General features: G+C 37.1%; 1 protein-coding gene across 1 annotated transcript in view; it reads right to left on the reverse strand.

Moving 5' to 3' along the window:
* Window positions 1-8,523: 8,523 nt before the first annotated feature.
* The window catches only part of LOC142357509 (uncharacterized), a 7,754-nt gene continuing 966 nt past the window's right edge, over window positions 8,524-15,311 (reverse strand). Inside the window, exons 2-4 of the mRNA XM_075409126.1 lie at window positions 12,610-13,134; window positions 10,735-10,808; window positions 8,524-8,890 (exon numbers count right to left, since the gene is read on the reverse strand). Coding sequence (XP_075265241.1) covers window positions 8,589-8,890; window positions 10,735-10,808; window positions 12,610-13,085 — 852 coding nt within the window. The 5' untranslated portion in view covers window positions 13,086-13,134 and the 3' untranslated portion in view covers window positions 8,524-8,588. The remainder of the gene's footprint in view (window positions 8,891-10,734; window positions 10,809-12,609; window positions 13,135-15,311) is intronic.

Raw genomic sequence — 15,311 nt, forward strand, 5'->3', positions numbered from 1 at the left:
AGGGCGTAGGTGTCGAATGCTTTATCCCCCTTGAGGAATGAAACCGGAATAAGCTGCAATTGCATATACCAATTTTTCGGTGTTTCTGAGCACTTGTTAATGTTGAACGATTGGTTTATTGCATTGCCGTTTAAATTACGTCGTTGCACGTTTTGATGGCTTTGGCTGTTGAAAGTTTGGCCATAACGGCTGTTGGGGGCTTTGTTTGTTTGACTTTTCTGTTGAGAAGATGTATTTGGATTTTGACTTGAATCGTTACTACTAGAAGAAGCTGTTAGATTGGTACCAGAAACAACTTCAGTAGAAAAGGCTGCTGTAGGGCGTTTGATTTGCTTGGCAGAATCATGAAGAGTTGTGTGGTGGAATCCACTGCAAACCTGACATCGTTTTTGCGATGGGCACCTTTGTTTGTGGTGTTTGTTGCTCAAGCAGTTTGTACACAAATTGCTTTGGCTGACGAAGTTGTATCGATCACCTGGTGAGCACAACTGATACTCAGGGCAAGTGGCAATGCTGTGTTCTTGTTTGCACTTCTCGCAAGATCGTTTTGTGTTAAAAGTTTTATTCGGAACGTTTTGTGAATTTGACGGTTGCTTCTGCTGAGGCGCAAAGTTCCAATGTTTTCTACTGTTTTCCGCTGATGCGTTTTTGACTGACAATGGGAGGTTGCTTTTGTATGGCTTGGTTTGTAGGTTGTTCGAGTTGACAAATTTTGATGCTTGAGAACTGTTGGTTCTTTGATTGCTTTCTCGACTCACTTTGTTGTAGATTTGAGCTTGGAGCTCTAACCATTGTTGAAAATCGACGAGAGTTGGGTCTGAGCTGAGCTCGGTAAGACAATGTTCAGTCCATTTCAGAACCAAATGATGTGGTGTTTTCTCTTTGGCTTTCTTAATGAGTGTTGTAGACTGGAGGTCTGCTGTAAAGCCAAGGTATTGGAAGGCTTGCACAAGTCTTTTCAAAAATGAGGAAAAGGCAATGAAGCTTTGCTAGTTTTGGAAGTTCATTTGCCAGTTTTCGAGCTGGTTTATGAACGCATTAATAACTACAGTACGATCACCGAAATGTCGGATTAGTTCATTCAGTGCTGTCTGATAATAGGATGGATCGCAGGAGTAAGCATGAATCAAGTCCTTTGCTTTCCCACTTACAGAATTCTGCAAGTAGGTTATACGACGCGTGTCTGTAAAGGAAGTGTTGTTGTGAATCATTGTGTCGAAGTTATTGATCCACTCGTGAAAGTGGATAGGGTTACCATTGAAATTCTGAAGTTTCAGAGGTGGCAATATGATTGAATGTTTGAAATCATTATTTCCTCTTTCCTGTGTTACATTAGTGTTCGAATGGAATGTACTGAGCTAATATGTTGATTGGCAGTGGGTATCAAACTCTGGTTGATTAGAGGCTGGCTGAACTGATTTTGTCCAACAGGATTTAGCTGTTGATTAATACACATTGGGCCATGGATCGTGGAAGTTACTGGGGCTTGAAGGTTCGATTGAAGTTGAGAGCCAGGAATAAACTGGTTGTTACACAACTGACTGGGCTTTGCCATATTTTGATTAATTGAGAAGCCTGTGCTGACGAGGCCGTGTTGACTGTTCACAGTTTGTGGAAATTGCAGAGGAGCTGCAATTAGGTTTGATTCTGAAGCTACCTGGTTTGGCTGAAAATTAGGAGCTGCAGGATTTAAGACGATATTTTGATGCGGTTGTTCCATGAGTTGCATAGAAATTGGTGGGACACTTGTGGAGTGTACCCCAGTTATAGGATTAATACATTGATTGGATTGTAGGCAATCGTTTTCTAAGACTATTTTATCAGTTTTACTTGGAAGATGTGAGGTTCTGTTTGCCACTGTGGGTAAGCAGGAGAGTTTTTGTAGATCACAGTTCAAAAGTTGACTATCGGGGTATCCATTTGTTCCTATGTGAACTTGAGGTCCAAAATTTTGTTGCAGATTGGGAAAATTATGATATTGGGGATTTCTGTTGGCAAATGAATCCTGATTGTTTCTTTGCTTTGGCAAGTTTAAATTAAAGGTTTCCTCCAATGCCAAGTTTTGGGCAAATAGACCATCTGCATGTAAATGGATAGTTGGATCAGCCAAATTGAAGGGGTTTAAAAGTGAGTGATTGCTTGAAAGGTTCAAATTTTGGATTGGAGGCAAAAGGTTCTGCGACACGTTAAAATTGTCACTCAAGTTGATTTCAGCTCTTTCAATTTCGTTGACCTGTCTATTTTTCAGAGTGGAGGCAATTTCGAGAGTTTCCCTAATCTTGTTGGAGATGTGAATTCCTGGCTGGTATCTTTGTCAAAGTAGGGAAAAGGATTGGGAGCATTTATTTGGTTTTCAAAGTTATTTTTCGATTTTAGAAGACTTTCACGAACTTCCCTTTTAGGATTTCATTGGTGGGCTTCAAGCACATGTTGAATTTGAAGTCCTGGTTCATTAGATGTTTGTAGAAACATTGATGGTTGTCTTGGCCGTAGTGGTATTGGGGGTGGCTGATTGATGAAGTTACTGCTGGTCTGCTTTTCTTCTATATCGCGCTGATGCTGGATTCATTCCTTGTCGTCACTGGGCACAGGTGTTGATTGCTGAGACAAGCTTCTTCTGCTGGAGATCATGCTGACATCATCTCTAATGCGACTGGAAGACTGACTGAGCTGGCCATCATCGTCCAAGAGATCGACTTGCAGTTCCAATTCATTGAGTCGAGTTTTTAATGTCGTTTGCCTATTCAATATTGATGATGCAGTGCTTTGATGTGGATGCTGTCTCATCACTTCCTCTGAGAGTCTCTTGAGCTCCGCTTCTTGGCCTTTGATCTTGTTGATCATCAAAGACAATGATCGGAAACTCCTTTTCTGCTCCACAGTTTTCTCAAGGAGATCGAGCAGTTTCTTCATTGACATTTCTGTCGCTTTGAACATATTGGTGGCAAACTGACATTCAGCGCTGTTCTGCTTCGACATCTTGGTGGCTGTTGCTTTGTTGAAGCTGACTTTTGAAGCTGTTGGTGAAGCAGCTCGTTACTGAAGGTGAAGAACGGCTTTGAGAACAGGAGCGACGCAAATTTTTGATTTGAAAAAAGGTTGTCTAAGGTTTGAATGCTAATGGGCCCAATTTTTTCTTGTTCAAAAGACCTGCGACGCAAATTTTCTCCAAAGTGATGTCCTAGGTTGTGTTTTGTGTGCTAAATCTAGTTTTTTGCACTAAAAAAAAACTAAAAGCTTTTCCGAACGTTCGCGCGTTTTAACAGTTTTTCGTTCAACAGACCTAAATAATTGCTTGTTTTTTGTTGAATTAGCACAAGTTTCGCTTAAATAGCTGGCGTTGACTGTTTGAACTAGTGTGTGTGGCTACTGTGGTTTACAGGAAAACTGTGCCTTGCTACAATTATGCAGTTGAACCAATATTAGACCAGAACTCAAATAATTGTTACTTTAAACTCCTTTTTCTTGAAAACTTCAATAAACTCGTCTGTTTCTCTCAAATTCGAATAAATTACCTAGCTTATAAAGCTACCCAAGAAACGTTCCTTAGCTCCCTAACCCTAACCGAGCACTATGATTAAAAAATAACTCTCACAGATTTTTGCGAATTTATAACTTTGAAACCTGTTCTTTTTCTAGGAGTTTATTGTTGTTGTGACGGCTAAAGATAAGAAATTTGTGAAAATACGATGCGTTTAAGCAACAAGAGTTACAGAGGGGGTACTGAATGCTAGAAAATTGCAGAGACGAGTCATATTGTGGAGATCTTTGGAACTCTTTGGTGTATTGACTTTTTTCGGGTTTTGCAAAAACTTTTTCGTTTTCTTTAAAACTGTGTGACTTTATCTGTTGTTTTTCACTCTTTCTTCGTTATCTTTAATATACATTGACTCCACTAAACTTTCAAAGTTCTCTCCGACAGATATCGTCTGAGATCTGCCTTTCAAAATAACTGAGAGTAGGAAAAAATATCAAATTTTCTGGTGACTACTGGAACCAATTTTCTTCGAAAACTCCTCTTCTGCTAATGGTAACGTCTGAAACCAATAAGGATAAAGGGGCTTCGCATTCGGCAACGTCTGAGACCGAGGACTTCTGCAAAAAATCAAGTTTGGACGTTTTTTCCAAAAAAAATTAAAATGGTATTTATTTTCGTCAAATGAAAGTTTTGATATTTGGTGTGGCACCAGAGTCACCCAAAAGATGAATTCATGAGTTTCATTTTTGCGGTAATCATACAAGGTCATATATGATTTGTACGATTTCCCGGTTATCATAGAAGTTTCATACAAAAAATAAAAAATGTTTGTAAAACAGTCTAATCGTAACAGCTATAGCGCTCATTAAGTAAGAAATACACCAGACTAACCCAACGATGAGTTCTTGAGATTCATTTTCCCGGTAATCATACAAGGTCATATATGATTTGTATGATTTCCCGGTATAATCATTCAAGTTTCATAAAAAGAAAAAAATTATTTGTAAAGAGATAACGACTCCAATCTTAACAGTTATAAGGCTCTTTTAGTAAAAAAAACACACCAGAGTCACCCAAAAGATGAATTCTTGAGTTTCCTTTTCGCGGTAATCATACAAGGTCATATATGATTTGTACGATTTCCCGGTTATCATACAAATTTCATACAAAAAATAAAAAATGGTTGTAAACCACTCTAATCGTAACAGCTATAGCGCTCATTTAGTAACAAATACACCAGACTAACCCAAGACGAGTTCTTGCGTTTCATTTTTCCTGGTAGTCATACATGGTCATGTATGATTTGTGTGATTTCCCGGTATAATCATGCAAGTTTCATGAAAGAAAAAATTATTTGTAAAAGAGATAACAACTCCAATCATAACACAGGTATAACGCTCTTTTGGTAAACAAAAACACACCAGAGTCACCCAAAAGATGAATTCTTGAGTTTCATTTTCGCGGTAATCATACAAGGTCATATATGATTTGTACGATTTCCCGGTTATCATACAAGTTTCATACAAAAAACAAAAAATGGTTGTAAACCACTCTAATCGTAACAGCTATAGCGCAGAATAAGTAAGAGATACACCAGACTAACCGAAGATGAGTTCTTGCGTTTCATTTTTCCTGGTAGTCATACATGGTCATGTATGATTTGTGTGATTTCCCGGTATAATCATGCAAGTTTCATGAAAGAAAAAATTATTTGTAAAAGAGATAACAACTCCAATCATAACACAGGTATAACGCTCTTTTGGTAAACAAAAACACACCAGAGTCACCCAAAAGATGAATTCTTGAGTCTCATTTTCGCGGTAATCATACAAGGTCATATATGATTTGTACGATTTCCCGGTTATCATACAAGTTTCATACAAAAAATAAGAAATGGTTGTAAACCACTCTTATCGTAACAGCTATAGCGCAGAATAAGTAAGAGATACACCAGACTAACCGAAGATGAGTTCTTGCGTTTGATTTTTCCTGGTAGTCATACATGGTCATATATGATTTGTGTGATTTCCCGGTATAATCATGCAAGTTTCATGAAAGAAAAAATTATTTGTAAAAGAGATAACGATTCCAATCATAACAGGTATAACGCTCTTTTAGTAAAAAAAAACACACCAGAGTCACCCAAAAGATGAATTCTTGAGTTTCATTTTCGCGGTAATCATACAAGGTCATATATGATTTGTACGATTTCCCGGTTATCATACAAGTTTCATACAAAAAATAAAAAATGGTTGTAAACAACTCTAATCGTAACAGCTATAGCGCTCATTTAGTAAGAAATACACCAGACTAACCCAAGACGAGTTCTTGCGTTTCATTTTTCCTGGTAATCATACATCGTCATATATGATTTGAATGATTTCCTGGTAGTCAAACAGTTGTTATGTTTGTTGATCTCTACTAAGCGAACGTACCAAGTAGAACAAACGTTATTCTAATTTTTGCGTACTAAATCATTCTTCACAGCTCCAGGCAGTGGGTTCTGTAAATCAGTCCGGGCAGAAAGTTACAGATGTTCAAACTTGAAAACGTTGCTGATTTTTGATATATTCGGGACATCAATTTTCTCATTCAGCAAAACGGGCGAGTTTCTATGAGAGCAACTTCTCGATAGGTGTGGAGTTTAGTCGAAGGAAGCTCCTCAGTTAGTGGAATCAAGCATTTATATAAAACTGTTTTAAATGAATTTGCAAAAATCGTGTTGTGGCTCATCAGCGGCTTTAGGGAACCCTGCTAATAAAAAATTGTGAAGAAGTAGAGGAAATACACAGCAATGTAAAGTCCTCATTTGTGTATAAACTTCTTATCGTTTGAAAGGTCACATCAGTTGGTTGAAAAAGCAAGAAAGAAAAGATTTAAATGAATTTTGAACGTTTTGTTTGAGATCAATGACAGTTTGACGAGCTGTGTTTTGACTCTATGTATAACTGTTCCCTTGCGATTACATTTACGGTAATTGAAGAAACTTTGGAAAAATTTTGAAGCAAATTAGGCAATTTATTGTTTAATTTTGTAATAAAGCAAAGCTGATAGACACAAAATGTACATCATAATACGAGATAAAAAGATGTTTTTTTGTAGCTCTTAATGATAACCCAACCGTTTTATTTATTTGTATTGGAAATTAAGCTCAACCAAATACAATTTTTTTCACTTCCAAAAACTGGTTGTTGTTTTTGTTGCTGATAACAGCTCTTATCATCCGCTCTTATCATAAGACCAGCAAAAAATGTCCTCTAGAATAGTCTAATATGCTCTCGAAAACAGAGAATTGGAATCAAGATATCGGAATTATGATTTTAAAACAAAAAAACACAAACTGTTTAGCGTCGCAAAATTGATCTCGAATGGCAGCCGGCTCAATTCAATTTAGGGTTTGTAGCCTGGATAAATTTTTCTTCATGGGTGCAAAAACAGCAACCGAAGGTAGGTTTTGAAACCCAACCTCCTGATTTCTCTTCCGTCACTTCGACGGAAGTATTAACCACTTGGCTAGCAGAATATCAACTCTTACATCAATTAACGATCGGTTTTGTTTGAACAACAAACTTTATTTCGGAGACAGAATTTTAAATCAATCAAAAATTAGGAAGAAATACGTGAAAAAGTTACTTGAGAAGTCAAGGACTAATCTAGAAGAAAAGCGCAAAAACGATTAAACGAAAAGTCTGCATTAAAAAAAGACACACACGTTTACAATAATTGCTTTTCATTAGAGAACAATTAAAAATAGCAAACAGATTTCTTAAAACCACGATTTATAGTATCGCTCTAATATGAGACCCTTGATCGAAAAAGACCACTAGGAACAAAGACAATCTCTCATGAAATATTTCTTTCATCTCTCATTAAATATTTAAAACCTAAAAAAATGCGTTTAAAAAATCCAAAAAAAAACAAACCCTGACAAACAAATTCAGAAAATCAAATTTTATCAAAAAAAAACAAAAACTGAAATTCACGACATTTCATCTTCAATCAATTTTCAGAGAATCTTAAGGGGATAAGTTGGAGTCGATAACGGGATCCAGTTGGAAGAGGGGGTAGTTGATGATGTGGAGGGGGCGGGGTGGGGGAGTAGTAATGACAGCCGAGTAGAACCTAAACGGGGGGGGGGGCATTTACTGCAGATTGAGAGATTACAACGGGGGGGGGGGGCATTTTTGTTTTACTGCAAATAACCTAAAACAAAAATGCCCCACCTTGTAATCTCAATCTGCAGTAAATGTCAACCCCCCGTTGAGGTTCTACTCAGCTTTCATTACTACTGGGGAGGGGTGTGCTTGTTAATGGCCTTAGGGGTGGTTTCACCTTTCATAATAATTACTGACCGTGTGTCCTCCATGGAACCTATTTGGTTATAGGCAACGCACCTGAAAGAATTCAACCTGGTGAAAAAGAATCTATGTGGGTATGACCAAAATCACCGATCAATTTTTACTAAAAGTTTTAACATAAAGACTTTATAATCAAATCAAAACTTGTGAACGGATCTTTAGAAAAAGTGCCTCAATGCTATTCGATTTTTTTTAGTTGTAGAAGCCAATAGAAAACCAATATTCAACCATGCTTCGCAAAGAAATTAATATGCGACCAATAATAGCTTTGCTATTGGTTTGCGGATATACGTAAAATAAAAATTTCTGAAGAAAGATTAACAAAATTGCAAAAAATAGTTAAGCAAGAAACTTGCGTAAAAAAGACACGCAGGTTTACAATAATTGTTTCAAGCTTCGTTCGCGCGCAATTAATGAAAAAATTTCTAGGCCACCAATATAAATCGGTGAAAGTTAAAGCTTCATCACTAAAGACTAAAAATGCGTGCCATATTTATACAACGTACCATATTGATTTATTATGTAATGGCACATGCTCTGCAACTGGGGTATATAACGTACTGGGGGTGGGTGCACCAACGGAAATGATCCAAAATATCTGATCTTTAGCTAATCATGGAGAACGCCCACTTAAAGCTAGTGAGGGACAGGAAAAGGGGGAGGTCGCGCGGAAACAGACTGGATCCATCGCACTAATCTGCGCATTTATTTATTACTTTAATCTTTCAAATATAAACTGAATTTGTGCTAAATTAATAATTTAGAGTCTTTATCAAATTTCGACACGTGCTTTCATTAGTCAAATCAAAATCTTTAGTTAATTTCTTCACGTGAGAAAGCGCTCTATGTACGTGCACTTCAAAGGGTGTTTCCGGTTCTAGATTTTGTTCAGCAAGCATGTTTTCACTAATCCAGCTGACGGTTTTTTCGTTCAACTTCGACCCTTTTCCGAGAGCCGATGATAGTTCAATCATCGATCGAAAAGGGTGCTTGGCTAGAGTTTCGTATTTGATTGAGTGCACTCGTGTCGGCCACAATTCTTTCAGTGATGATACTAAAATATAAATAAGTCTCAGGTCAAAAGTCGGATCTATTTTGTCCCCCCCCCAGCTTATCGACCATAAATCTTTTATGACCACCAGGCGCACGTGCTAGTTTCTTACGTAGTAACGTGCTATATAACGACATATAATTTGTAACTGGGGTTCATAAAAAACTGGGTGGGGGGGGGGGGGGAACAGAATAGATCCGAAAAGTCGATACGTCCAGACCAAATTGAACGCACAAAACTGACGAACGGAAGTCTGGACATACTCACTTCTGAAAGCGTGAAGAATACACGGAAATCGGAAAACGAGGGGTTTTGTCGGGGATAATCTGGACTTCCTCACGTTCTGTCGGGAGGTCTGGTCGTGCCGACTTTCGACCTGGACAACGTTTACATTTAGTAACCCAGGTCTAGGTCCCAGACCCAAGCCAGCTCTGATCAGACCGACTTGGGTCGCACACAGGGGTCATCGTGCGATCGAAATTATAGGGTCGGGAAATTGCTACGGTCGCGTGATAGTCTGGACAATGGTCGCAAAAGGGTCCGATCAAAAAGCACAGTCTGGACATAGTCTGGACCATGGTCACAAGAAAGTCTGGTGAGAGACCGCAGTCTGCTTATAGTCTGAACAATGGTCGCATAAGAGTCTGGACAACGGTTGCATGAGAGTCTGATCATAAACAAAACGAAGACTTTAGTCTGGACGATGGTCGTACGGTAGTCTGCACAATGTTTACAAAAATAAAGTTTTCACAACACAAAATTGTTGCAGACACCTTGGTACACAAATTGACAAAAACATTAATTTTGATGAGAAATTGAATAAAACGTTACAAATGATGAGTCATGCTATCATCATTATACCAAATGGAACCTCAAATTCTTTTGAATAAGTGCAGTTTTCTTTTCAAATAACTTGTGCTTTCAAACTTATGTTTTTCATTTTTTCACGAAATTTGTCTTAAAAACTCCAACGTAATAATCCACTTAATAACTGGTGTACGGAGGTGTGCTTTTTACGCCAAAAATGACAGAGCCACAGAACTGATAATACGGATAATAATTTTAACCGCTCAGCTTATAAAAGCAAAAATGTCACTGCTCAAAGTTCATTATGACATAGTAATACCAGAAGATTTTTGAAATATTTAACGGGTATCAGAGTCTACAAAAAATGCTGCAATGAAAGAATTAAAATTAGACAAAAAACAAAACCAACTTTGCAAAGATTTTGATTATTCCGTCAAAGCGCACAAAAATGAAATGAGTTACCACGATGGCTTGGGCTGGCAAGAAAGGAAAAAAATATGTTTACAGACCGTTAATTGATTTTTTGGTCTCACGGCATGATTTAAAAAAATCTTTTGAACAACGACGTGAAAATTATTGCTTTTTGAAAGTTATTCTTCTTCTTAGGAAAAAATGACATAGTGACTTTTTTAACGAAATTGATTGATGTTTATAAAATTGTGCTTTTATGATTTGGCGTATTGTTTTTGCCAGTATATTAAACCACATATTAAAAAAATTAAATTTATTTGTTGCAAAATAACATGTATACACAAACTCACACATACACACACAAACAGACACACACAAACATACACACGCACACATAAAAACATACGCACATACATATATATCTACACACAGACACACACACACACACACACACTCACACACACACACACACACACACACACACACACACACACACACACACACACACGCAAACACAAGCACACACATACACACAGAAAAAAATCAAAACACAAACAATTATTTATCATTACATATCAAATCATTCGTCGGCCATTTACGTGATCATTCTGTAAAAAGCAAGTGTTTACCTGCTTCGTAAACATTTGAGATACGTCTACAAGTTTCATCCAACGTCTGTTTTTCCTTCGGGAATGTCTTCACACTAAAACATATTTCAGTCGATCATATTTTTTAGATCGATTCAATTCAGACTCAAGTGCTCGCGAATCTGGCTCTGATCAGAATATCGTACGTCTTTTAGGTAACCCGGACGATGTAAATTTGAGCGCAGAAGTAACGATTGAATCAATGGTCGATGTTCGGTTTGGGTTTTTCAGAGATGACCCAGGTTGAGGTCCAGACCCAGATTGGTTTATGATCAGACTCAATCGAGCGCACACCCGAGCGTTCCCAGACCGAAATTACAGGGTCTGAAGGGAAGTTCGGGCACACTACAGTCTGGACAATGATCTGGAGATGGTCTGATCAGAGGTATTTTTGATCAGAAAAGTCTGATCAGAGGCGATTTCGAGCGCAATTGGGTCTGATCATAACTTCTTTGAGCGCACTTTGGTCTGATCAGAGGCAACTTCGAGCGCAATTGGGTCTGATGATAACCTCTTCGAGCGTACTTAGTTCTGATCAGAAATGTTCTCGAACTCAATTGGGTCTGATCAGGGACCATTTCGAGCGCCTTATTTTTTTTCATTTTTTGATTTTTTACAGAGAAATTTTGGCACTGCCAAGAGGCAACAATAAAGCTGCGTTCTGATCCGAGATTCATCTAAAGTCCGCTAACTCTGATTAGAACAAGGAGTCCAGTTGATATCAAAGGCCGGTCCCCTTCAGAGGAAATTTTGATCAACTGGAGACCACGATATTTCTTATGGAAAGCTGTCTAAACTCATCCATAAGATGAGTCAGAAAAAACACTGAACGTTATACTAAATAAAAATTGTTCTCAACAGTTGTATTCTTCAGTAATACTTTTATAATTGATTTTTCCTTAGATGAATTAAATACTGCAAACATCAGTTTTTATGAAATGAATATATCATAGCAAAATTAAGAGATTTGTTCATTAATAAAATCTTTCTCTGATCAGACTATTTCGAGCGCACTTGAGTCTGATCAGAACCGGTTTCGAGCGCGCTTCAGTCTGATCATAAATGCACAACTGGGTCTGACGATAAATGCTTCGAGCGCACTCGAGTCTGATCACAGTTTGATTAAGGTCTGGGCAATAGTCTGGTCTGTTCAGAACGCCTTGGGTCTGAAAAGTCTGATCAGAGACCCTTTGTGTCTGGAAAGTCTGATCAGAGGTAACTTGCGTCTGGAAAGTCTCATCAGGGTTAATTTCTGTCTGAAAAGTTTGATCAGACGAAAATTTGGCTCTGGACCTCAACCTTGGAACATATTCAATTGAATTATTTGTTGCCCCGCGTCCTTTGGATTCTGCCGCAAAATTCACAATAGAGTGGACATTTTCCGATTTATCCATTTAATTTTGGTCATTATTTATTTCCATTAAATCACTGAATTTCCAATAAATCACCAGTGAGCCCCGAATTTTCTCAGAGTACAGAAACTATTCAATTGCATCATTTACCAAAAGGAAAAAAATTGTCAGCAGAAACTCGTCATTTGTTTAAATTTTTTGGATATCGGAAAAAAAGGTGAAGAATTTTTCAAAAAAAAATTAATTTCTCTTCGGCTTCTAGGATTTCTCCATCGAGGAGACGGAATTTTTGGTTCAAGCTCTGCTGCACATTTTTTTCGGATTAGTTTATCAGCCTTTTAGCTTAACTTTTGAGTGCTGTTGAATTTTCCGGAATTCGCATCAAGGCCTCGCATAATTTTCATCACTTATACTATTGCACGACCCGACAATTAAGTTTTTCCCTTTAAAAAGAGGCAAAAAGGGTAAACAAAAATGTGACTTCATATAGACACTTTTAACTTACAAGCTAGAATGCACTGCCCTCGGATCTCTAATCAACCCAATGACTTCCAATTTCGGGTCGCTTTCCATTAAAGTGTTCAATATTTTTCTTTGTTCGACGCTGGTAAAATTATGCGACAATCTGACAACCTTTACCAACTTCAAGTCAGATTTGAGACAAATTCGATTCAGAAAAGTTAGTCGTTTGGATTCTTCAAGAATCGCTAAGTTTTGAAGAGCTGGAATTGAACGTTTTGTAGCGTTGCTTAGCAACCATTGCTCGAAAATTGCTCTTGATTGTCTAAATTGTTCGGCTTGTTTGTTAAATTGACAAGAAAATAGAGTTTTAAGGTATGTTTCAATCTCGTCAAAATGGATGCAATTTTCATCTGGTAAAGTTGACTGTACTTTTTCGTGAACTAATCTGTCGAAGGGTTCCATTGGTTCGTGTAACCCGAACGAGCGATTGCCCAATGTTGATAGGAGTTCAAAAAGCATCGAGGCCCCGCTTCTAGGAACTGTTGTGATCAAAATGTGAGCTTCAGATCTAAAACGGAAATTTGTTGGAATTGATAACAATTAGAAGTTTAAAATTTAAATTTTTTACCAAGTGTAGTTTGGAACAAGTGATTTAAATAATAACCGTAGAGCTATAAAAAATAATGATTTTTTCAGGAATACTTGAACAAAAATCTGACAATATCTGTGACGAACCATTCAAGGTTTCCGACTGCCGATCGGCAGGAATTCTTGATTAAATTCCCCGGGCAGAGGTTTCACTCCTAATCGGCCTCTAGTTAGCGGGAATTAGGGTGTAATGCGTATTCCAATCCTATTTATAGGAGAAAAGAGGGTAAGAGTGTTATTTTTTTAAAAAATACACCTTATTTACACTCTTTTCTCCACTCCTTTTACACTCTTAGCAAAGAGTGTAATTTAACGTGGACTGATGAAAAATTACACTCTTACACAATTGCCAATATATCCAAATTGACTCATCTGATCCTAGCGTCAGTTAGCGCAATAGTTAAAGCAGACAATAAAAGTAACCTGTTCGACAGGGGGAAGATGGGGGATCAATCCTCATTACCTCCTTGAACCATCAATTTTTTAAAATTACACTCTTTTAATCACACTCTGATAATTACACTCTTCCAACTTTAATTACGCGGAGAAATAGGGATGTAATTTTTTTTATTTATACACTCTTTACATTTTTCCCCGTTATTTCTTGGGGAAAATCCTCGGCCCGGGTCGAGAACACAAACCCAAAAAACGAGACTGGTTCTCTGTACCAAAGCAGGTTTTGATATTCTAAGTTACCCTGAAAATCAGTTGCATGTCTTGATGAGATCTTGGTAAAATGAATTCTTGATATGCAATTAAAGATGCTGCAATTTCGTACATGTTTTGATCTTTTACTTGAGAAGATTTTATCAAGATCTAAGCAAAATGATAATTTTTTGGACTATTGGAAAGTCAGTTTGAATGGAAATGCAGCTTCTCAAAGCCATGAAAAACAATATTACTTTTGAGATCACAAACTATTTTTTTTACAACAGACGGGTTCAGTTTACCTAAGAATGGTAAAAAGTAAGTCTTTTTATAAACAAGTTTCGGCTACTGTACTCTTTTTGTTCATTTCTCCATTAGAGATATGAAAAACAAACGCTTAACAGTGGCTTCTGTTTAAAGATTGGTGCTTATATTAGCTATGTATCCGGCAGATAATAACAGTTCAGAATTTGAATTACTTTTCTCGTTATCTTCCGGTTATTTTTGAAATTTTGTCAGATTTCAAAAAAATAGATTTGTTTGCAGTGAATACAAACAATGTAAAGTTGCAAAAATTTTAGTGGTCAGATAACATATAGCCCCCAATCACAGTAGAAATACTATACTACAACGTGGGGTTATTGTTGTGAGGGGAGCTTTAAAAAAAAACGACCTTTAAAAAATTCATGGAACCTTTTCCTCTATCGGTGATATAATGAATATGTTTTCAGATCAATGTTTAATTTAGTAGGAGGCCAAACTCCCTTGATTTTTAATTCTTCCATTCTTTGAAATCCTTTGAATTTCTTTGATCGCAAATTGTGAAAAGGAATGTTTCGACATTAGTCAGATAGGTATATTAAGACAGCTTTCTGACAATTTCCAGGCAAGCTATATTCGAAAGACTGCTAATTATCAAAATATAGACAACTTGTGAACAATATTTTTTACAACCCTTCAAACCATAAATTAATGTCTCTTAATCAGTTCCGATGGATTTCATTCTTAGCGAGAATAGTGAGCTCCCTGATGATGAAAAATTTTAAATCTTGCAAGATTCTTGCAAGTAATCTTGCAAAGAAATGCATAGTTCCACTATTTTTCTTGCAAGAATCTTGCAAGATTTGTATCCATCTTGCAAGATTCTTACAAGATTTGCATCGATCTTGCAAGATTCTTGCAAGATTGTATTTAATTTTAACTTTTTGTCCTGGTTACCTGGCTGCTTTTTTGCTGTTGGTTGAGCTGAAATAGTTAATCAATTTTCGGAAAATCTCCTGAAGTCAGGTAAGAACACCTGACTTTTTTTGAGATTTTCCAGTATGGTCTTAGATACCAAAAAAACACAACTAAATTTTCCTGAATTCAAAATTTTGCAAGATTCTTGCAAGATTTTAATCCGGGCTAAAATTTTTTCAATGAATTCGGTTTTAAAATTTGTTTAATAAA

This window comes from Convolutriloba macropyga, unplaced genomic scaffold, assembly GCF_964194025.1.
Source record: "Convolutriloba macropyga unplaced genomic scaffold, txConMacr16.3 SCAFFOLD_3937, whole genome shotgun sequence".
Taxonomy (NCBI): domain Eukaryota; kingdom Metazoa; phylum Xenacoelomorpha; order Acoela; family Convolutidae; genus Convolutriloba; species Convolutriloba macropyga.